This window comes from Fusarium phalaenopsidis, assembly GCF_050370095.1.
Source record: "Fusarium phalaenopsidis strain FUZ10S chromosome Unknown contig_32302, whole genome shotgun sequence".
NCBI classification, from domain to species: Eukaryota; Fungi; Ascomycota; class Sordariomycetes; order Hypocreales; family Nectriaceae; genus Fusarium; species Fusarium phalaenopsidis.
The window spans coordinates 2,988,251-3,011,241 of NW_028145405.1; the positions used below are offsets into that span (position 1 = coordinate 2,988,251).

The 22,991-nt window shown below is 53.8% G+C and overlaps 8 protein-coding genes across 8 annotated transcripts; 5 read left to right on the top strand and 3 right to left on the bottom strand.

The window, feature by feature from the left end:
* Window positions 1–519: 519 nt before the first annotated feature.
* LRP88_08291 (cytidine deaminase-like protein) lies at window positions 520–2,419 on the top strand (the record flags this gene model as incomplete). The annotated part of the gene is made up of 3 exons (XM_083244799.1): window positions 520–665; window positions 728–2,210; window positions 2,264–2,419. 3 exons carry the CDS (start codon window positions 520–522, stop codon window positions 2,417–2,419), a joined length of 1,785 nt encoding a protein of 594 aa, XP_083099293.1.
* Window positions 2,420–3,316: 897 nt separating this feature from the next.
* On the top strand, window positions 3,317–3,967 carry LRP88_08292 (DUF4291 domain-containing protein; the record flags this gene model as incomplete). The annotated part of the gene is made up of 1 exon (XM_083244800.1): window positions 3,317–3,967. The coding sequence occupies one exon, from the start codon at window positions 3,317–3,319 to the stop codon at window positions 3,965–3,967; it is 651 nt and encodes a 216-aa protein (XP_083099294.1).
* Window positions 3,968–4,167: 200 nt separating this feature from the next.
* On the bottom strand, window positions 4,168–5,231 carry LRP88_08293 (uncharacterized protein; the record flags this gene model as incomplete). The annotated part of the gene is made up of 4 exons (XM_083244801.1): window positions 4,168–4,352; window positions 4,407–4,688; window positions 4,739–5,143; window positions 5,207–5,231. The coding sequence occupies 4 exons, from the start codon at window positions 5,229–5,231 to the stop codon at window positions 4,168–4,170; spliced, it is 897 nt and encodes a 298-aa protein (XP_083099295.1).
* A 1,022-nt stretch (window positions 5,232–6,253) lies between these two features.
* LRP88_08294 (uncharacterized protein) lies at window positions 6,254–6,669 on the bottom strand (the record flags this gene model as incomplete). The annotated part of the gene is made up of 3 exons (XM_083244802.1): window positions 6,254–6,328; window positions 6,422–6,572; window positions 6,632–6,669. 3 exons carry the CDS (start codon window positions 6,667–6,669, stop codon window positions 6,254–6,256), a joined length of 264 nt encoding a protein of 87 aa, XP_083099296.1.
* A 2,129-nt stretch (window positions 6,670–8,798) lies between these two features.
* LRP88_08295 (superoxide dismutase) lies at window positions 8,799–9,674 on the top strand (the record flags this gene model as incomplete). The annotated part of the gene is made up of 2 exons (XM_083244803.1): window positions 8,799–9,054; window positions 9,106–9,674. The coding sequence occupies 2 exons, from the start codon at window positions 8,799–8,801 to the stop codon at window positions 9,672–9,674; spliced, it is 825 nt and encodes a 274-aa protein (XP_083099297.1).
* A 1,999-nt stretch (window positions 9,675–11,673) lies between these two features.
* Window positions 11,674–13,445, top strand: LRP88_08296 (uncharacterized protein; the record flags this gene model as incomplete). The annotated part of the gene is made up of 5 exons (XM_083244804.1): window positions 11,674–11,755; window positions 11,815–12,728; window positions 12,779–13,022; window positions 13,075–13,201; window positions 13,262–13,445. 5 exons carry the CDS (start codon window positions 11,674–11,676, stop codon window positions 13,443–13,445), a joined length of 1,551 nt encoding a protein of 516 aa, XP_083099298.1.
* An 898-nt stretch (window positions 13,446–14,343) lies between these two features.
* Window positions 14,344–16,603, top strand: LRP88_08297 (uncharacterized protein; the record flags this gene model as incomplete). The annotated part of the gene is made up of 2 exons (XM_083244805.1): window positions 14,344–14,549; window positions 14,635–16,603. 2 exons carry the CDS (start codon window positions 14,344–14,346, stop codon window positions 16,601–16,603), a joined length of 2,175 nt encoding a protein of 724 aa, XP_083099299.1.
* Window positions 16,604–16,995: 392 nt separating this feature from the next.
* LRP88_08298 (transcription factor domain-containing protein) lies at window positions 16,996–20,010 on the bottom strand (the record flags this gene model as incomplete). The annotated part of the gene is made up of 4 exons (XM_083244806.1): window positions 16,996–18,340; window positions 18,401–19,136; window positions 19,189–19,620; window positions 19,842–20,010. 4 exons carry the CDS (start codon window positions 20,008–20,010, stop codon window positions 16,996–16,998), a joined length of 2,682 nt encoding a protein of 893 aa, XP_083099300.1.
* Between the last annotated feature and the right edge of the window lie 2,981 nt (window positions 20,011–22,991).

The window sequence follows — 22,991 nt, forward strand, 5'->3', positions numbered from 1 at the left end:
TTGGCTTGATGGCCTGCACGTCTCCAACATGCCAATAAGAATAGTAAGGCTGCCTATACACTGTAGCTATATCCCTGTGTTAATATGCCCTTGTAATCTCTTATTCTTACCTTCTTATCATACTATGCATCTCAGGTCTCTGCCCTTCGTCATGGTGGTGCGATTAGTATTTCGTCTGGTGCGGGAAGACTTATCATAAGGCTGAAATCAATTTACTAGCTCCATAGATGACGAATTTCCCTCACTAACACGCCGGGCACCAAAAACTGCAGCACTTCTTGTGCTCATTTTTTTTTTCTCTCTTGCTCCTGCCCCGCCCCCTCCCTCGAATCCTCGTTCCGCAATCGCCTCTTACCCCGCCAAACTTTTTTCCCCTTCTCGCCGGGCGCGAACGAGAACCACTCCCACTCGTTGTACAGCCTTGCTTTTCCTTTTTCTTCCTCTTTTTCTTTTTTTAAATCTTCTTCTCTTCCCCTCCCTTTCTCTCCATCATCAATTCCTTCTCCCCTCTCCATCACAATGTCCTCTCAGAAGATCGCCATCGTCTCGGTCTATGACAAGACCGGCCTGCTGGACCTGGCCAAGGGTCTCGTCCAGCAGAATGTCCGCATCCTTGCCTCGGGCGGCACTTCCAAGATGATCCGGGAGTCAGGTTTCCCTGTCGAGTATGTACACAATAGTAAATATGAGCTTACCTGATCATTGGTGGCTAATTGGATCTCTACAGGGACGTCTCTGCCATCACCAAGGCCCCCGAGATGCTGGCTGGCCGTGTCAAGACCCTCCACCCCGCCGTCCATGCCGGCATCTTGGCCCGAGACCTTGCCTCCGATGAGAAGGACCTCGCCGAGCAGAACATCAACAAGGTCGACTATGTCATCTGCAACCTCTACCCCTTCAAGGACACCGTCGCCAAGGTCAATGTCAGCATTCCCGAGGCCGTTGAGGAGATTGACATTGGTGGTGTCACCCTCATTCGTGCTGCCGCCAAGAACCACAAGCGTGTCACCATTCTCAGCGACCCCCAGGACTACGCCGGTTTCCTTAAGGAGCTCGAGAAGGGCGAGATCACTGAGGCCAGCCGAAACAAGTACGCCCTCAAGGCCTTCGAGCACACTGCCGACTACGATGCCGCCATCTCCCAGTTCTTCCGCAAGGAGTACGCCGGCAACGGCCAGCAGCACCTGGCCCTCCGATACGGCGCCAACCCCCACCAGAAGCCCGCCGCCGCCTATGTCACCGAGGGCAAGCTGCCCTTCAAGGTCCTCGGCGGTGCTCCCGGCTACATCAACCTCCTCGACGCCCTCAACGCCTGGCCCCTGGTCAAGGAGCTCAAGCAGGCCCTCGGTAAGCCCGCTGCCGCCAGCTTCAAGCACGTCTCTCCTGCTGGTGCCGCCATTGGCCTTCCCCTCACTGAGGATGAGAAGAAGGTCTACTTTGTCCACGACATTGAGGGCATTGACCAGTCTCCCCTCGCTCAGGCCTATGCTCGTGCCCGAGGTGCCGACCGTATGAGCAGCTTCGGTGACATGATTGCTCTTAGTGACGTGGTCGACGTCCCCACTGCCAAGATCATCTCCAAGGAGGTCTCTGACGGTGTCATTGCCCCCGGCTACGAGGCCGAGGCCCTTGAGATCCTCAAGAAGAAGAAGGGCGGCCGTTACCTGGTCCTCGAGATTGATGCCGACTACCACCCCGGTTCCATCGAGACCCGCAGCGTCTACGGCATCAACCTCCAGCAGGCCCGCAACGATGTCCAGATCTCCCCCAAGCACTTCAGCACCATCATCACCCCCAAGGACACCAGCTCCCTCCCCGCTGATGCTGCTCGCGACCTTACCATCGCCACCATCACCCTCAAGTACACCCAGAGCAACTCTGTCTGCTACGCCGTCAACGGCCAGGTCGTTGGTCTCGGTGCCGGCCAGCAGTCCCGTATCCACTGCACCCGTCTTGCCGGCGACAAGGCCGACAACTGGTGGATGCGCTTCCACTCACGTGTCCTCGGCATCAAGTGGAAGAAGGGCACTAAGCGCCCTGACAAGAGCAACGCTATTGACCTGCTTGTCAGCGGCCAGCTCCCCAAGGACGGCCCTGAGCGTGAGGCCTTTGAGGCTGTTTTCGAGGAGGTTCCCGCCGCCTTCACTGCCGAGGAGCGTGAGGCTTGGATGAAGCAGCTCTCCAAGGTCTGCGTCTCCAGTGACGCTTTCGTAAGTACCATCTCGCACCATAGTTTCGCTAGATTGGCTAACATGGATCGCAGTTCCCCTTCATCGACAACGTCTTCCGCGTTGCTCGCTCAGGCGTCAACTACATTGCCGCCCCTGGTGGCAGCCAGAACGACAGTGCCGTCTTCGAGACGGCCGAGAAGCTCGGCATCACCTTTGTGGAGCAGAACATCCGTCTCTTCCACCACTAAACGATACCCGATGCGGGACTTTTCTTTATGTTTCTGTTGTTTGGATTGGTAGGGAATGATGAAAAAGGAGGCCTTTGATGATCAGGCCGTCAGAGGAAGGGATGGCAAAAAAAATTGTAATCTACAAGGAAGGTTACGATGTTGTATATATGGCATGATATAGACTTAACGCTGCGCTGTGACGCTCACCTCAACGTGATGATGATTTAACCACTTGCATGTATGCGCCCCATCTTCTGTTGAAAGTATGTCATATGTGCGAGAGCCTCAGTTCGTATAAAGGGAGTAGTAAGTTACACAAGTGAAGGGAGTAGTTACAGAGCACAAAAGGTATAAAAGAAGATGCTGGTACTTTGCAACAGGGAAGATGTCTCGGCGTGTGTTAAAATTGCAATGCAAATGCCGTCCCGGCTGCGGATCGGGTAGATCTGGTCAAGCAGGCTCCCCAGAAATCCCATGGACAGTCTGGGCCAGCGGATCACTGGAGACCGGCGTGTGCTAAAATTGCAGTGCAGAGCGGCCCAGCCTGATACAGTCAAATGCGCATAATTCTTGAACCCAATATGGCTCTCCAGAATCTATGCTGTATTTATTCCTCAATTCCCCTTTTCAGTGTCAAGAACTTACTGAGTCTACTTCATTCCACCTGAGTATTTTGGGGCAGCTGAAGCACCATCACAATGCCCCGCTGACATGTGGCGCCTCTAGTCTCCCGTCACCGAAAGACTCATGCCGACAAGGCTGATAGGGCTGAATATGTTTATATTCTCGAAATATGTGTATATTTAAAACATCTTCTCCCTCATGTTTGCCCTGAATTGATATCGCCGTGCCTCAGTTCACAGTTCACCAGCCCATAACTCAGAAATCTCATATTCCATCTCACTCTAAACCATCATGGCTTCCACCTCACCAGACACATCTGTCCCTTATCACCAAATACGCGCCCACTATGACGACAAAACCATAACTATCTATCAAGCATACAAAGAATCAATCGCTAGAGATGCCGTCGCTGCTCAAAAGCTCAACGCATCCCCCGACTTTAAGCCCGGCCGCATGACATGGGTCAAGCCTAGCTGGGCTTGGATGATGTACCGTGCCGGCTACTCGTACAAAGATGCCCGCCAATCCCACATTCTTGCCATTCGCATGAAACACGAACATTTCATCGGACTTCTTGAACGGGGTGTGCTAGCAAAACATGCCAGGAAGGCTCCCGAGGACTCGACCGTCAAACGTGAGAAGACCAGCGACGTCAGGATTCAGTGGGACCCTGAACGGACGCCAAAGCTGGGGGTGTTGCCATATCGGAGCATCCAGATCGGCATCCCTGGGGCGCTCAGTACACAATGGGCGGACGAGTGGATTGTCGAGATTGAGGATGTCACGGACAAGGCCCGTGAGCTGAAGAGGGTCATCGATGAGCGGCCAGACATCAGCGAGGAGGAGCTTTTGGAGTTGGGTCTCATCTTTGAGGAGAGGCCATTTGAGGTGCCAGAGTCTGTTCATGAGAGGCTAGAGATCACAATGCCTCTTGAATCATGAACTCGAGTACAACATCACTCTTACGTTATCGATTTACAAGTGGCACGAAGCATACTCCAACAGATATCCAACAGCACGATCTCAATGTATTGTTAATGATCGCATTGAATACTTTTTTTAAAGGCCACAAGACTACTTGTGACTTTCATGGATATATAAAAATCAGCATGTTCTTCATATATCAGACAGCGGCAACATTATCAACCGCCGACCACTTTCCCGCCGTTGCAATGGATCGTCTGACCGCTCACACATGAACTATCACTTGATGCCAAGAAGACCACACAGGTAGCGATCTCTGAAGGCTGAGCAGGCCGTCCCATCGGGCTTGTAAACTCCTTTTGGGCCTTTTCGTTCATCGTAGCCGGGATCAGAGGTGTCCAGACTACATGTCATGTTAGCTGCCTATGCCAGTTCTGAAAGAGACGGCAATACACACCTGGTCCTGGGGCAATAGCGTTGACACGAATACCCCTCCCAACGTACTGATTGCTCAGACCTCGTGTGAATGAGACTATGGCGCCTTTCGTCGAGGTGTAGTCGAGCAGGTCAGGCCGGCCGGTGTAGGCGTTGATGGATGCGTTGTTGATGATGGTTGCTCCAGCCTTCATGTGAGGCAAGGAATACTTGGAGATGTAGAAGAAGGAGTGGATGTTGATGTTGAAGGTGTGAATCCACTGGTCCTCGGAAAGATCCTTGATGTCCTCAACCATCATCTGGTCTGGTGCTCAGGTCAGAATCGTGACCGTTGTACTCCTCAGTTTCACTTACAGGCTGCATTGTTGAAAAGGATATCAATTCCCTTCATCTTCTCCACAGCGAAATCGACCAGCTTCTGGCAGTTCTCCCGCTTAGACAGGTCGAGGGAGATGAGATGGACTTTGGCGCCCTCCTTTTCCACCTGCTGCTTGGTGTCTTGCGCGTCCTTTTCTTCCTCGGGCAGATAAGCGATGACGATGTCAGAGGCTCCCTCACGACCAAACAATACAGCCGAAGCAGCACCAATACCACTGTCTCCTCCGGTGATTACGGCTCTCTTTCCCTGGAGCTTTCCAGAGCCTTTGTACGTCCTCACGTTGCCACCGGCTTCGGGTAGTGTGTCCCGGACAGGCTGAGGATCGGGCATGTCATGATCCTTGCCTGGAAAGTCCTGGTGGGAGACAGGAATATCCTTCTCTAGAAAGGAGTCAGTATATATGCCAAGCTGACTGGGAGACTATCATCGATGGGAACGCATACCGTTGTGAAAGTCCCGGGTCGTCATTTTGTGTAGACTTGTACCGCAGGCGTCAATTGACTACCGACTATGTTGTAAGAAAAGAAGGTAACTCTCAGAGTTTTTCTCTGGGGGTCCCATTCTCGGGTTTAATACCCGCTCACTATCTACGTTGCGGACCTTTCAATCCGGACTCATGATTGTGATCGATCGATGACGACATAAAAAGCAGGGCTTGAGAACTGTCGTCACCGAACGGGTCAGTATCTCCAGCCAAGCAATCACTCTGACTGGCCTTGCTTTGTTGAGGTATGTAAAATCCAGCCTTTAAAACGTCTGAAAGCTCAAGGGCGTAGTCAAGCTTGATCACTGCGGCGCTGTATGGTATTCATTGAGTATTTCCAGCAACTTGGCCTTCACTGCACGAGGATGACGGCGGTTTCCCGTTAAAGGAAGCCACCTCCACATGCAAACGACATATTTCAATGGACTCTCTTACCGTCATGCACAAATACCGATCGGGTGTAAACACGCTCCGGTGACTCCCGTGCATCATGCCCGGAATCCGGAGCGGCCCCACAATGCCGGGCCGCAGCCTTGTTAACCGTCATGCTCAGTCGGAGTCACAGATTCGGATGCAAGTCCGGCCACGAGAATAATAGGCCCGATGCGTAAGCGAACAGTGACTCTTGGCCTTGGAACGCGTGCTGCGCATCAGATTAGCAAGCCCAGACACTGTTGCTCCGAAGTCGTCTCGGTTTCGTCTCTGGAACACATCATCGACTCAATGTCCAAACAGCAAATATAAACCTTCCAAGGCAATGATAAGTCCATAGTTTAGTACAATAAAATGCGCAATCCGTCTAAGCAATCGAATATTCCCTACATGGCGGACCTTTCATCGAGCCCACGCCCCTTGATTAACACCCTATGTGACGTGCCATCGGTCCCAAACACGCAGGGTTATGCTTCTCTTTCAAATACAATTGCCAGCCCAAAACTGAAATCGATCAAGTTCCCAGAACGCCAGGTTCCGCGTCGTGCTCTACTCGCTGGAAGTTGTGTTGTTGTTACAGAGCGATCGCGCCTCTTCGGCTTTCTCGGGCGTGCATGAGGCCTTGGATGCCGCAGAAGATGAAGAATGCCTACATAGGTCAGTTTCTGGTTCCTTCTAGAGGTTGCGGGAGAGTCGGGGGCTCCTATGAGTCTCGAATGATATCCGCGACAGGGGCACGTACAACGTATACGAGAACAGCTGTGAAGATGGTTCCCGAAACTGCCTTGCCATCATCGGGGTCTGACACGCCGCCAGTAAACTCCTCGTGGCCAGTTCGGTATAGGAGGGCGAGGACGCTGAGGATAACGATGGCAAAGACGGAGAGGACGGTGCTGTTGGAGCTCGATGTTAGCCGCGTCATGATGGGGGATAAAGCTAGGGATTGGCGAACCAAGACCAGGCGTTGAACGCGCTGACGACGGGCTTCATGATGGGCAAAGGTTGGGGAAGCTCGGAGATGGCTGAATGAACGGAATTGCGTTGCGAGCGACGGGATGCGGATTCGGTTGGCGGCGTCGATGCTGGAAGCTTGCTTGGAGCTGCCTGCTTGGTGTTGCGTCAAGGTGTCGCTGTTTGGCTCCTTGAATTCCTGCCTCAGTGGTAAGGCTGGAACATGCGCCACAGGAGGCGCCTAACACTCACAGCGGCCTGTGCCACACTGGCTCCGCGCCACATCACCACCATCTTGAATCTCTGGCTCACTAACAGCAAACGGTTAATTGATATCATCACCATGCTCTGGCTCTTCGGATCAGATAAAACCGCTTGGCAACGACTTACCCACTCTCGTCGATCCCGACTTACACGAATAACCTCAATTAAGGATCTAGAGGACCTAGCGATGGCGCTTGGGAACGCCTCGCCTGGTTCAAGACGGAAGTTCGGCCTGCTGCATACGTAACAGGAAACGCAGATATCCTTTCAACGGCCCAAAGGCAATTGAGATGAGCAAATCGTATTCCCCGATGCATCTCGAGGAGCCGCGACAACCAGGAAAGGCACCGTGGGTGGTAGTTTAATGCCAGCTACTTTGGTCCTAGGAAGAGTGCCCCCAAGCCGTTCAGGCGTGGAACATGCAAGCTATCGAAGGCTGACGCCGATCCAAGGGTGGGCTAGTCCGTCTTGAAAAGGGCAAAGACGATGCGAGACGGCATTGGTTCCGCAAGCGACCTTGGCGTTGAGGGTGCCGGACGTGGCAACGCGGCCAATGGTTTTCGGGAAGCAACCTCGCAGGGCTTCATACGAAACGAAACGAGACGAAACGCCTCCCGAGCCAGGCCGGAAGTCATGATCGCCCGCTACGGTGCAAGCCTTTCTTCACTTAGATGAGGCTATTAAATCGCGATCAAGGGCTCATCTCAATGCAGACTGCCGTCTTACCGGTGATCCCTTCTTGTTCAAGCCCTCGGAGCTGACATCCCGCGCGCCGACATCGCTGAAGCTTGGGGAACGGACTTGAGGGCATTCAGGGTCTCTCAAAAAAGGGAACTCGTGATGTTATCATTACGCACTTGTTTCTTGTCTGGGTGCGACGACCAATGACCAATATAGCATACGGAGCCTAGCTCACAGGTACCAACCAGCCAGCTACCTAGGCGCTGTGCGAGGTTACGCACGCCAGCAACCCTCCTCCTCCTCCATGCCTTGGCGGAACTTGTCAGCGACTGACTGCACTGCCACGGCCAGAGAGCCAGACTCGGATTGGAGCAAACACGGACCCATGGAACAATTGTGAGTGCTTTGTGCAGAAGGGGGGATGGACCACAAAGCCCGTTCTGCCGTCGCAGCCGTTCAATCAATCAATCCAACAGAGCAAAGACGTCGCGCCGTGTTGAAACAGCAAGCCACGTCGCCAGTGAATACGGGCTCCCGCTTGTGCCCCCCGGCACGTCATGGCCAATGGGTGCGCCCAGACGCCAGCACAAGGGGGACTCGTCGCTTGTTGGGCGCTGGCATGGACTGGCATGGCATCCATTACAGCAGCTGACGCCCTTGGCCCCTTGCCTCTCAGAGGAGATGGCTTCTTCCCCGCGTCTGTAGCTGAGAATCTATTCGTGGGGGGAGGGATCTTCGGTGCTCTTCAAGATGCGGCAGAGGCAGAGCCTCTTCTTGGCTCAAGTTTTAGTGCAGTGGTATCCCCTCGTTTATGCCGCTAGAGAGCCCTGCCAGTCCCCCAGCTAGCCTCCAGCTACTTACCTAGCAGCATCCAGCCCATCTCGTAACCCGGGCAGTCAGTCAAACGCCAGCCGCCCGCAGTCGGCAGTGATGACGCCCTGCACTATATAGCCTCGACTTGCCGCTGCTGCCAGCTGCCGGTTTGCTTCTCACCCTTTCTCCTCCCCCCTTCCAATTCAGACATTGCATATCCTTCATTGATTCACCTCCGGGCTAGACCCATTCTCTATTTGACCCAAGAGGTCCCTCGCGTTCGCTCACTCTTTATTCCTACAACCTACTTGCCAGTACCTACAGTACCTGTCTGTCGCACACAGCCTATCGCTTACACTGCACGCATACGTCGTTCTCATCTCCGACCCGCCATCACACCCTCGTTCAGAATGCGGGCCCACGCTACCTTCGCTCTCCTCTTGACGGCCCTCGCCGGCCAGGTCGTCGGCCAGGATGCTGAGAAGGTTATGGACAACCCTCCCGGAGTGCCCTACAAGGCCACACTCCCCAAGCAGCGCTTCTTTAAGGACGCCGAGCTCGAAGGCAACGCCAAGGGCTCCATCCTCGCCGTGGCAACCGACAGCGGAAATGGTGTCAAGTTCAAGGTCAAGTTCAGCAACCTCCCCAAGGAGGGTGGCCCTTTCAGTGAGTCCATGCATGCCCATCGGTCCCAGCAACGTTGCTAACAGTGGACAGCCTATCACCTCCATGCTGCACCCGTCCCTGAGGACGGCAACTGCACCGAGACGCTGGCTCACCTCGATCCTTATGAGCGCGGCGCCGAGACCCCCTGCGATGCCAAGGACCCTGCATCTTGCGAGGTCGGTGACCTGAGCGGCAAGCACGGCAAGATCGACATCGACCCCTTTGAAGCCGAGTACATCGACTACTACGCCTCAACAAAGGAGGGCATCGGTGCCTTCTTTGGAAACCGCTCCTTTGTGCTGCACTATGCCAACAAGACCCGCCTGACGTGCGCCAACTTTGTCTCTCAGATCGAGACCCCCGCGACCAACGAGTCTTACTCCGCCCCTAACTACCTGCCGACTCCGACAGAGACTGTCAACCCGGCTACTGAGACACCCAGCTCCGGCCCCAAGACACCCAGCTCCAGCCCCAAGACGCCCTCAGGTTCAGGCACACAAGAGCCTGAGCCCTCCTCCACCGAGACCGGGTCGTCCACCACCCCGAACGCAGCCTCAACATTGGCCTTGCCTGTCCACTTGGCCCTGGCAGGTGTCATTGCTCTTGCCTTGGCGCTATGAGGGATAGGTGTTTGATATTGGTTGATTTATTACACTGGGGGGAGCAAACATGGTTGTTTTTTGAGATTGTCAAGCTGCAAACAATGAGCAGGAGTTCCGGACTCACATAGGTAGTAAAAGAAAATAAAAGGATCTTTCAACTTGATGACAATATGTTGAAGTCGACGCCTTGAAACAAAGTTTAAATTGACTTGCTTACGTGACCAGCCCTACTATCCCAGCATCCATTTGAGTCTTTGATATCGACAAGGTTGTCCATCATCTGTTTGAGATTGAATGGATTTCCACTTTTCAGCCTCGAAACGGACAAGGGTATCAGCGTCGCAGATGTCGATCTGTAGAGAAACACATTGTTTCCACTGAATCAATGGCTCTTGACGCCCTCGTAAGGCGTGGCAACAATGGGCTGATAGTCAACTTTCGTGTCTCGGCTCTGGTATGTGTCTCCTTCCCGCTTACAATCTCATGATCACTTAGGTACCTTCACAGGCAGGCAGGTATCTCATGCTAATCCAGGATCCCACGTTTTCTCTTCATCTTGGCACCCTCCCTCTCAGTCTGCCATGGTCAACCAATCAATCTGGAAAGCATAGACGCTAGACAAGTCGGCGCTTATCATGTCGGCGGCGCCGTTGACAACGGTTGGGCGCTTCGGACTCGACATCTGCAGGTCCACCTCGGCTGGTTTTCTGGGCGTTTCATCGAGGACTTCACCAACACCAGCCATCGACGACGGCCTTTTCACAAGTTTCTGAGCTTCGCCATCTGCCAAGCGTCATTCTTCCTTCGGGACCGACCGCTCGCTCGCTCAGCCCGGGACTCGGCAGTTTTCCCCTTCTTCTCACAGACGTTTTGAATTGGTGGCTTTGAACGCCGAGGCCCGGCCCTAGTCCATGCAGCTTTCCGCTAGAGCTGACGGGCGTCGATGAGTGTCCGGGGTTGTCATCTCTCGCCCCCTCCATTTCTGCAGCAGCAACATCCAAGGCAGCGACACCAGGGGCTTCTCTTCGAGTTGGCAGCCACCAAAGTCCACAGCATCAGCTAACAAGCTTCGGATGTCGGGAAGGAGACGGGGCTTGAAGGATCCTTCAAGTCCCCGAATAACGAAACACCATCGACCTGGCTCCCGGTATGGGATAGCGGCCCGCAATGAACGGCGAAATGCGAGATCAACAGCTCAGCCCTGTGGCCCCGTCCTGTGGAGACAGCATCTGACACGTCCACTCTGCCCTCATCAGCAACTGGCACCTTTTTTTGCTGCCTTGTGAATTGATTTCCCCTCTTCATCAATGGACCAGTTCCTGCATCTCATCTTCAGCTCCGTGCCCTAGGGCGAGCTAAAGCCTATTTCTGGCAAAAGCCATGCCGCACTCGAGGCTTGTCTCTTGGTGTTTTGTGGAGTTGCACGGATACCAAATGCTATCTTTTCCCTTTGAAGAAGTAGCCTCCGATAGTGTCTAGCAAGGATGCCAGTGTTTGCTTTGGAGGAGACATACGTATATATATATCGATTGACGCCTCGTATCTGGGGAGCTGAACTATCTTCGCTTAAGCTGCTCGCCGCTCGATTTGGACAGTTGACGATCTTTTCCTTCCGAGAAACTCTCCTTTAGGAATCATCGATCGAGATAACTCTGCACGGTCTCTCCTCGTTATTCGTGGGCTCGGACTTTGTCGCTATTAGGCTGGTTTACGAGACTGTCTCGGCGCTTAGCAATCGCCACAACGCGTCTGAACTCTTTTATCCACGTTGCGCCTGCATATGGCTTCTTCGACTCTTGTATGTTGCCGATCTATTCATCAACCCAACCAACGGATTGTGGATTCTGCACAATGCCCGGTTGAAGACTTTCTACCCCTTACATCACATTGGCTCAAGCTCCTCAAGCCTGGCACAAACCGCCCAACTATGCTACATGCTGTTTATGAGGCCATGGCTGATACTGACTGTCTCTCCCTGCAGACAGAGATAAAGACGGTGGCTTCTCAGCCTCTCAGGATGGCGGTTGGAACAGGAGTCATGGAATATAACTCGTCAGTTGACAGGTTCAGAGATGACGAGTATCCCAACATGGCCCAAGGTGTGCACATCCAACACCCCTGACTTGCAAGTTATGTTCCATGATTGCTGACCTTTCAGGGGCCTATCTCGATCATGGCGGCGCCACCATCTACTCTCGATCTCTCATAAGCAGCTTCTCTCACGCAATGATCAGCAACCTATGGGGCAACCCACACTCGGAGAACCTACCAGCGAAGCTCTCGGGCGAGATGGTGGATAATATTCGTGCCAAGACTCTCGACTTCTTTGGTGCTGACCCTGACCATTTTGATCTTGTGTTCGTCGCAAACGCCACAGCCGCTATCAAGCTGGTGGCAGACGGGTTTCGAGATCTTGGAGAGAAGACTCCGACAAAGAGCTTCTGGTATGGATATCACAGGGAGGCTCACACCAGTATAATCGGCGTTCGGGAGCTTACTTCTGGGGATTATCACTGCTTCGAGGATGACGAGAGCGTCGACAAATGGCTCGACTATCCTTCCAACCCTGAGGTTCGAAAGAGCAAATCCACAGGCCTGGGACTATTCGCATATCCCGGCCAGTCGAACCTCAGTGGTCGCCGGTTACCAAAGGGATGGTTAAGGAGAATACGAGAGAACCCTCAGCTTCGAAACACGTACACACTCTTTGACGCCGCAGCCCTCGCCATGACGACGTCACTCGGCTCACTATTCAGCGACCCTTCCGACGCGCCCGACTTTACCTGCCTCTCGTTCTACAAGATCTTTGGATTTCCGGATCTCGGTGCCCTAGTGGTCAGGCGGGCATCGGGACACGTACTCAACCTAAGAAGATATTTCGGAGGAGGGACGGTGGCACAACTATTTCCTTTAAATGGTGACACTCGCGTTGCGAAGAAGGTTCCCGGCTTGGGAGATCAGTACGACATGTGGAACATCCATGACGGTCTTGAGGACGGGACTCTTCCGTTCCACAGCATCTTGGCCCTTGGACTGGCCATTGATACCCATATTCGACTCTATGGCTCCATGGTAGGTTGCTGGTGGGGTTATTTGAACGTGGTGTGCTAACATCCCCCCAGGATGCTATTTCTCGTCATTGCTGCTACCTGGCACGTTCCCTTTACAAGAGTCTCGTAGCTCTCAGGTATCCCAACGGTGCTCCAGTTGTTGAGATCTATGTGGACGACCCTTGCGCATATGGAGACCCTTCGCGACAGGGAGCAACGTTCGCTTTCAACATTATGAGGCCGGATGGGACCTACGTTCCTTGGACGGACGTTGAGAAGCTGGCCAATGATGCTGGGGTGTATATCCGAGCTGGTGGTATGAAGATCTGGCTGTTGTCCCAACGTACTCTGCTGACTGTGGTTTCCAGGTGTCTGCTGCCCCGGTGGTGTTTCAAAGGCTCTCGAGTACGAGGAGTGGGAGTGGAATAGGATGTTCTCGAGCGGACACGCCTGCGGTGCTAACGAGATGGCCATCATCAACAGAAGGCCAACTGGGTAAGCTCACTGACGATTTATCTCTATCAGAGCTAACATACGTAGCATTGTTCGCGCCAGCCTTGGTGCCATGACTACAAAAGCCGACATTCAAGCTCTACTGCACTTTCTCCACAGCCAGTTCATATCAGAGGCCAAGACAGCCCCGTTACTTGAGCCTTCCAAGGATTCGATACATCTACCTCTGCGAGAGGCGTATGCGATACATGGGATGGCCAACGAGGGCTACATAAAGGATTTATAGATGTTGCCTATGTCTAGTACAAGTCTTAGGGTGATTAATATTTGGATCGTTGTACAACTATTATTCTACGTTGGGAGTTATCAAAGGATGGTGTGGAGCATAGATGAGAGTATGGCGTTTTGAGATAAAAGGCTTTGGATTCGTACAAAATCGAATGGATTAGATATTTTGATAATATGTACAAATACTAAAAACAGGAAGACTCCAAATATTCTTTTGGCATAGAGCAGCTCAACAAGCACTATCGCAGCTCTAGCAACACTATCCAGCCACCAACAGCTTGAGTGAGACTCGGGGCTTTAACAATGACCAATTCAACAAGGGTCAGAGGCAAAACAATAGACTTGTCAATATTTCGCATCAGGACCAAACACAAAGGATGAAAATAGGCGCCTATTGATGCATTTTTGGTTGCTGGTGGTTACAACCTATCACCTGTCGCTTTGTGAAACCTGCCTCAATCAACATTGCACATTGGTCTGCACGTGATCCCTATGGCATCCAAACCACCACACTTCAGGCGCAAATGACTCTGAGAAGACAAGCACTGAATCACAGCCAGTGACGGGTCATTTTTTATCAATGTTCTTCTCTCCCTCAAAACAAAATCAGTGAGAGAATATAAACAGATTGCATCATCTTTTTTCTCATCCACCCTTTTTTCTTTTCTTGTTTACCTTCTTACTTCTTCGCTCCCTCCAAGCTACCCACCCTGTGGAATTCTCTATCGCTGCACTAACTACCTACCTACCCCACGCTAACCATAGCAATCGACAACGCTGCTTGATCGCTCTTGTGCGCTGGCCCTTCCAGTCCAAGGCATTTGACACGGCCAACTCCAAGGCGAATGACCTCGTCATATTTGTAGCCCTCGATGCTACCCTCGCGGCCCTGAACAATGGCAAAGAAGAAGAGCAAGCAGGCTCCAGCTGATGCTGGTGCTGGTGCTGGTGAGGGGCAGAATGCGACGCTCGAGAACGCTTCGCAAACACAACCACAACCACAGCCCGCCACGACCGCGGGAGGGTCCAAGAAGACCTCTAAGTCACCCAAGACGACATCATCGACATCATCTTCGCAGACTCTCATAATATGTCGAAACAAGTATGTCCCCTGCTTGTCCTGTGCTCCTCTACCAGCCCGCTACCCGTCTCCCTCGAGTTCACCATGTTGACGCTCCAACTTGCAGGCATTGGCGATTCATTTCGGCCTTTCACGGCCCATGGCTTCAAATGCCCATCGAGATACTCGAAACCATCGCCAACGTCAACTACAACACCCCGCGACCCCGACCCATCGACCCTGCCGTCCTCTTCGACATGACCAAGATCCGCCGGCTCGTCGACGAAGCCACCAACCTCGCCGTGAGAGCTGCTAGTGACATCTCCTCGCCGATCATGACCAATGTCAACGGCGGCATGCCCGGCGCATCGTCCATGTCGGCCCTTGGCATGGGGGGAGGCCATGGGTCCAAACTGAGCCGCGAGCGGAAATTCCGGATGAGAGAGCAGGCGAGCCAGAAGCTCAGCCGTGCCTATCGTCTGGATGAGATCGCGTGCAGCGTCGCGACCATGCAGGGCTCATCGCCGATAGAAGAAGTCGCTGGACTGGTGCTGCAGCGCAGCCCACAGGATCCTGACGCCAAATATGTGCACTTTTTTCACGAAAAGATACCCTCGCGCCAACTGGCCGAGTCCACCAGCCTAGAGACCTTGACAGAGGTGATATCGGAGAAGCCGAGCGAAGGGGAAGCCCTACGCACCCGCGCCATCGTGAGGACTTTCAAGGAAGATTACGAGGGGGCTGCTCAGGACTTGACTTCCGCCTTGTCAATAAGTCGCTTCCATCAGCCACCACACCAGAAGCCTGGGCAGCAGTTACAAACTCAGGAGTCAAATCAGGGCCGAAGGCGGCCCCAAGACGTTATTCTGGCCGACAAGGACCAGCCGACGAGTCTAGAAGGACAATTACTCTTCCTACGAGCTACGGCGTACCTGACAATGGCTTGCCAGCACGTGGCAGACGGCATACCTCCAGCCCAGGAAGCCAACGGACACGCCGATGCAGACAACTCGGACGGGAACCCAGTCCCTGAAGCCAACGGGCGAAACTCCCCCGACGCCGATGCAGAGCCTGATGCTGATGCTGACGCAGAGGCATCACTCCGCAAACAGACCGAGTCTCGAAAGCTTGTCAAGACATATGCGAAGCGGGCGCTCCGGGACTTCATGTCCTTTATCTCACAGTTGGAATATGCACCGAATCTTCCTACAGTCATCGCCAAGGACTTCAACGACCGCGTTAACCTTGCGGCCCATGGCGTCCGAAACCCGAGACCCTCCGAGGCCACCTACTCTCTGGAGCCCTACACCATCTACTCAATCGCCGACCTCTTTGCCGCCGTACCTCCTCCTGACCTCCCCCCTTACCCTTCCGAAGAAATCACCAAGCCCGGTCAGGCATCGGATATGCCGTTGACGTGTGAATGGACCACCTACCATCCCCTTCTCACCGAGGCGCTGCACTCACTTCTCCTCTGCCACATTCTCGTCCAGACCTCACCCAAGGAGCTCCTCCGCCATACATACATGGTGGCCCGACTGGTCCGCCAGGCTGACGGCTTTCCCATCTTCCAGGCCAGCCGCTCCCAGGCCCGGTCCGACTGGATGGAGGTTCTCCGCCGCACTGAGAGCCAGCTCCAGCTGAGCGCCTCCTGGGAGACTCTCTGCGCGCCCCCTCCCCTACCTTTCTATTACGATACCCACCTCTCCAAGTCCAAAGCCAAGATCTCTGACGAGCAGCGCCGGCAGGGCCAGGCCTTCCTAGACGCATTAGATGACGAGCTCATCGAAAAGGAGATGCATGCCGAGCAGGACCGTCTGCCCATCGCCACCAACATGCCCCCTGCCCCTGTCTACGGTGCCGGTCTAACGACCCACCCAAGTCTCCGGCGGTGGTCCATTGAGGACGGCAAAGACTACCCCATCCTGACTGAGCGGGCCGCCGCCGTCTCCCAGTGGCTGCGCGAAGCCCCGGTTGTTACGGGCACCACCAGGCGCAAGAAGCGCACCAAGAAGTCCAGCAAGGCGGGAGCGCTAGGCGACTCTGTCGAGAAGCTACGCCTCGAAGACGCCGCCGGGGATGCTGCGGAGCCGTGATGATGACCTTCTCTTGCTTTTCTACTCATCTCTGTCTTTCTACTTGCTACATCTAGAGCACTTTGCATCTAAAGCGCTTGAGCGCCCAACATGTCTTCGTGTTGGCATCTACGCATCTCTTGTATGGCAAGGGCAAATATTTTTGATGATTCCCCTGTCGTGACTTGCTTGACCGATTACTTGGGTCTGTAACGAAGCGATAGGCTACGGAGAATACTTGGAGCATGAGCAAGCAGGTCTATCATTGAGATATCCATAAAATCACGGTTCTAATGCTATGAGAACCCCCCACAAAACGCCAGCCATGCATGCAAATGCCTTGTACCAACCAATGCCCCCGTGCCGGTCCCGTCCGTTGCTTGTGTTCGTCTCGTCTTCAAGCCGCTGCCCCCTCAGTACCATCTGTTGTTGTTTGGTATGTCGCCCCCGTTGAGGAACGCGTCGATGTCGCCCATGCCCTCCGTCTCGAGCACGTTCATTAGCTCCATCTGCTGTGACTGTGTAAGGCTGCCTTGGCGGCCAAAGCCGTAGTCAAACTGAGGAGGCGCAACATTGTTGGTCCCGAAATTTTGCAGTCCAAGACCGGCCCCTGACATGTCACCGTAGTTGCCTGTGTTGCCCATTCCGTTGTTGATGAAGCTGTTGCTCATGTTGGCAAAAGTGTAGGGTGATATGAGAGGCGCTGGTGGCGAGAACCATAGGTTGGGATCACTCAGTGTCGGCAGAGGCCGCTGTTCAGGGGCAGGTTGTGTTTGTGTCACTGGCGGGACGGTGAAGGTCGGTACACCCTGGGAAGGTTCGATCTTGACTTGGGGAGACATGTTCTGCACAGGTCCTAGCAGAACCACCATTGGAGATGCGTGTTGCATGATGGGAGTAGGTTGCGCAGTCATGGTGTTTGGGGGCGACAGTGCCGTGCTGGGTGTCGGGGTCGTCATGTTGCCAGTCGGTACAGAATCAGGGGGCGTGGGAAGTTGATCCGACACATGGTCCGGAGGCGATGCCATATGCTGCTCAGGGGTGGTAGTAGCCGGCGGTGTTGGATCATCCGGAGCTGCCTCACCGGTCTGCATATAATCGGGAGGAAAGTACGAGAATCTCCGGCCTGTTGGCTCACCACTGGCAGGGTTGAAGAAGATCGAGTTGGATCGGAAGGTTGGCTGAGGCGGCGGGTAATTGGGGTCGAATGCGAACGAATTCATCGCCTCCGGCGGAGAGTTGAAGACATGGCTGAACTGGGGCGGGTTGAGGAAGGGAGCCTGTTGGGGGTTTGGCTGGGAGAAGGCATCGGGCGGCGAGCTGGGATCAGCAAATGATGGGGGTGTCGTGAAGAAGCCACCGGGCTGTCCTGTCGTAGGGCGTGCGTCGTAGCTCTGTAGACAGGCTTTGGAGAAGATAGAGTACAGCTGCGAGGCAGACGCGGTTCCGGGCCATCGCTCTGCGCAGCCTTGCAAAACTTCCATCGAGATGTCGACGAGCTCTTCCACCTCCTTTCGAGGGTGCGCTTGTCGAACCTCTGGGTATGACACGGTCCAAAGCAGTGTGTTGAGAGACATATTGACAGTCAAGAGGAACACCCAGCTGATATCTCCTCCCCCTTCCATCTGCTTGGCATTCAACTTGATCATGATGGCTGAGCTTTCGAAGCAGATCTTGGCGGCGCGAGGTGAGGGTTTTGGTATTTGGGGAGATGGCCTGTACATGAAGATGCGCATCTGGTGATATCGGCCAGTAAACCTATTAAACATGTTAATCACCCACTACCAATTAATATCTTGGTCCAACACATACCATGACTTGCACCAGCTTGGGTTCGTCGGCGAATTATCGAGCCAATCTTGATTCATCTGCTCAACTCTCGCAAACCAGGGGTGCTGGTCATTCCTCGGGTCGGGCTTCTTCTTCTCGTACAACGTCCTTCGAATTTCCGCCTGGCACATCCTCATCTTGTAGAAGTGAATAGCCACAAGCTTGCGTTCGCTGGGTGGGCCGGGTTGGATCCCCTGATCGGTAATGTACTCGTCGTCGACAGTCGCAAAGAAATCCACGTCCAGGCGGTCGTCCCCGGTTGCGAAACTGTTAGGTCTTCCCATGCTGTGCGCCAGGCCGTACTCCATAGCAGCAACTGTCCATATTAACCGTCGTCGCATGTCAATCGTCTTGGCACTCAGGTTGTAGCTGGGGCTGATGGTCTTCTCGCTTGCCAAGCCTTCCTGCTGGCATATCCTGGTCGCAAGACCGATAACATAGTAAATAGGAATTCTTGTCGGGGTGAGGAGCGAGTATTGCCCGAGCAGAACAAGGCATTGCAATGTCTTGAGGTCCTTTGTCTGAAGGACGTCCTCAAAGTGTTGCATTGCGGCCAAGTAGTAGCTGTCGGCCAAACCGGCATATAGAGTTCCCGGTTTCTGCAAGCTAATTGCGACAACCATGCGAACGATGAAAAGTCGGTAGGGGTCGTTATCGCCGTTGTAGACTGCATCGACGTCTTGCTCGAGGTCCTTCTCGTGCAAAGCAGGCCAGAAGAGTTGAGCTATCAAGCATTAGCGTTCATAATATACATGAGCATCGCACGCGATATTCACCTTTTTGGTTGAAAACCTCTAGCAGCTTATCCATAATAGCCCTCGTCGGTAGGTTCTCCGCGGGGTGTTGGCTGATCATGGGGTAGCTCTTCCTCCTACTGTTGGCAGTCGGTCCGGTCATCTGAATGGACTGCATACGGTTCGGCTGGGTACGGACGCTGGGGATCAGATCCGAGATGCGCTTGGAATCTGTGTATGCTTTGGCTTGTTCCATCAGCAGGCGCGTCATGGCGATGCCACTACTAGGTCCTAGATATCGAGGGGTTTCGTCACCGCCGTTGAGGCGAACCATTCCGCCTGGGCGCACCATATCCTCATTGCTCCCGGGGTACTCGTTCTCTTCGTCGGTATATTGGCTGAGCTCGGCCTCGAGTTGCCTAACAGTGTCCTGCAGCTTGATGACATAGTGGCGGTTGATCTTGCGACCCTTGGCTGCATCGAGATATTCGCAAATCGATCCAGACCTTTCGCAGGGCAGGCAGCGCGGTAGATTAGGATCGCATCGAGTTTTTCTCTACGGGGGGGACAAACATGTCAGCATGAACATCTCCTATCGACACTGGTTCGGGGAGATAAGTGGTATCATACCTGCCGGCAGCGACAGCACGCTGTCAGAGTATGGGCAATGCGCTGGCCGCCGGGGCCGTCGCCACCCGATGACGAGTCCTCATTCTTGACCATGGGCATAGGCTTTCTGAACTGTGGGTGTTGCTGCCTCTGCAAATGCGCCATGGGATGCTGTGGGTGGCTCATGAAGGCGGCGTTGTTCGGGCGAGGACCGACATGGCCAAAGCCTTGTCGAAAGATGTCCGCCGGGTCCATTGGGCGGGTTGGCGGGATCGTAGGATACGATGTTGGCGGGCCTTGTTTCTGCGCAAGGCCCGTGAGGCTTATACTGTCGGTGTCGTGAGCCTGTGCGCAGAGCGGCACGGTCACCTAGGCACGGAAGACGGAGGCAGGACACAGGGACCGGCCGGAGACGTGGAAGGGACCAAGGTGGATAAGGGCAGAGAGGGGGTATGTCTTTTCTATCGGAGAAGAGTCAAGAGTATAGATGGATAATTTGGCAGCGGCATAGCCGAGAGCTGAGTAGACCAAGTAGCTCGTGAGAAGCTTGTGTCGTGAGAATCGTGGGGAGGTCAGACACGAGAAGACGATGCATGTACAGAGCAGGAGGTAGGTACGGTACTGGAAGGTAGGTAGGGTAAGGTTGAGGAAGGAGGGGCAAGTGAAAGGCAGCAGGGAAGGCCAGTCGAGTTAGACCACCAGCTTGTGTTTAGCAACTGGATGGTTGGTTGGTCAGTTGGTTCGCTAACGTAACACCCCTCCACTTCCACATGGACGAGAGGCGAGTGTCTAGGGTAAGGTATTTTGGCTCAATTGGCGGGGGATTGGATGAACCAAAGCGGAAGAGTTAACAGAAGGATGGTCTAGACTCTGGAATGATCCAGTTCCAAGGCTAAAATGGCATCGAATGTGGAACTCATCTCTATAAATGAAAAGAACCTTTCGGCAGAGTAAGAAAAAAAGTGTGGCTTTTTTCCTTCTTGTGTTCCTGGTCCCATCCAGGCAGGGTGACCCTCGCTGTATGGATCTAATGTTTGATAGCCCAACGACTGGCTGTTTCATGGTTTCGTCAGGGCAGCTGAACTGGAGTCGAGTGGGCTTGGGCGTGGACCAAACAGAACCCTTACACGCCTCGAGGTCCTCTCTGCTCTAATCTCTCCGGGTGGCAGTCCAGCTGGAGAGGTGCTGGGTTTTACCTGGAGTGGACTAGCCCATGTTTCTAGCGTAGATCTACAGATGACAGATGCAAAGGCCCGATCAGCTCGGCAGAGAAATTCAAGATATTGGATGGCATCTCATGTGGATGCTCAAGGCTTCGACGAGGGTTCCGGAAGATGCGCCGTTCGTCATGACAGCGAGGGAGAGGAGAGGGGCCTGTGTCGCGTGTAAGCCGTGGCTCACGTGTGCTGCACGACGTGGTTGTGAGCTAACTTCGCAAAGTGATGAAACGCCTCATCACCACAGATCGGATCCATCCACGATTCCCCGACCTGGTTTCATGCATTTGCCGTGGGCTGTGTTAGTCCACTCAAGCTTCGACAGAGGAGCATGTCACGCCACATGTGCCACGCCTCTGATACCCATATTGAAGTGCCCTTGTATGTAGTCAGGCAGGCGCCTCCTGTATAGGCAGGTAGCCATATGCAGTTATATTGTGTCTGGCTGCTTTCATCATATCATCCCCTTCTGGCTCGAAATATGACGCCGCCTTCGCGGCGTTCATATTCCCTCCTAGTGGCTTGGGGCTTCTGCGTATTATGTTGTGTATAATAAAAGTGCTCATCATACACCTAGTACCGAAACCAGCACAAAGAGCGACTCCCACACTATCCCCTCCGTTCATAAATATCTGATCCGTTTCCTTCTCTGTGAGGGTGTGACCGAGAACGGCGGAGGGACGCATTCATAAAACCCATGCCCTGTTCTTTTCCTCTAGTGCTTGCATCCTCGGCTAGACTAAGATGGGGGCAGTGTGACATTGGATCGAATCTTTCATATTCCCGGCACCGATGCGCGCCAAAAAGCAAAGGTTATTCCATCAAGAAACCAACACTCAGGTACCGGTGATCGGGATCATGAAATGCGCCGATTTGCTGGCAGTGCACCTCCGTAGCTAGCCTCTCGGCGGCACTATGAAGTTGAACTCTGCCATCGGGGAAAGCGAACCGGATTGCCCGATGAAGACGGATGGATATCCGACTCTCATGATGGATATTTCGAATTGGAATTGCTACTTGTTTGACTATCTCTAGGCTTCCATGGACTTCTTCAGAGAATCTGCCAGGACTTGGTCAAAACGTGTAAGTTCCGCCTCCACCACGGGCTTATCTGTTGATGACTTGGGCAAGTCTTCACGATGAATACTTCCTCTGCCTTGTTGGGCCTGTCCCTCTTCACCTGTTGATGGGAGGCATATACAACTCACTCGCTTGCCTGCTCCACCAAATACCTATGTTAACAACCATGGACCTAGTTCCTAGGCTCGTATTCACAATGCTTGTCTCTCTATCACTGACATCAATTTCTATCTTCAACTACCTACTCAAACCCCGTCGGCGATATATCCGCGAGCCCCCCGCACCCCCACGTCCGTCCGCTACAGTTCTGTTGCCATTGCCGCCTTGGCTCTGGCTTACCAACGCTGCTGTGCAATCGCCTCCGCCATTGAAGACTGGCCTCTCCTCTCCCTTGGGCTCCATCCATTCCACTCCGGGTGCCCCACCTGACAACGACGGGACTGAACTGAGGTGAGTGTGCGTGCGACCGATGGATGAGACGACAGGCTGGGGTTCATCCTCTCGTGCCGCGTAGTCAAATCTCATGGGTTTTGATCCCCCCTCATCTCATGCTAACCTAGCTACCTAGGTAATTTCTACTGCATCCTTCCGATCCCCATCCCTCCTTCCAACAACGGCTCTGTTTTGCCTTAGCCGACATCCTTCGCCTCTGATCCGAGACCAGCATCAGAGTCCAGTCTGACATTAGTGCCATTCTCGACGCGCGCCGAGTCGCCGGCCTCATTCAATTGTTTCAATACTCATCCCGCAACCGTCGACTCAGGCCCTGCACGCCAACCAACGACGCCAGGCGAAGTGGGTTAAGCTGCCCGCCCACGACCACGACCACCACATTCTCTTCCTCTGTCTCTCACGCCCCTTTCGACTGTCCTCGACATCCTTATTGCCGACTTTCTGGTCAGTCACAGGGCGTGCGCGCGCTTCATCTAGAGACAAGCA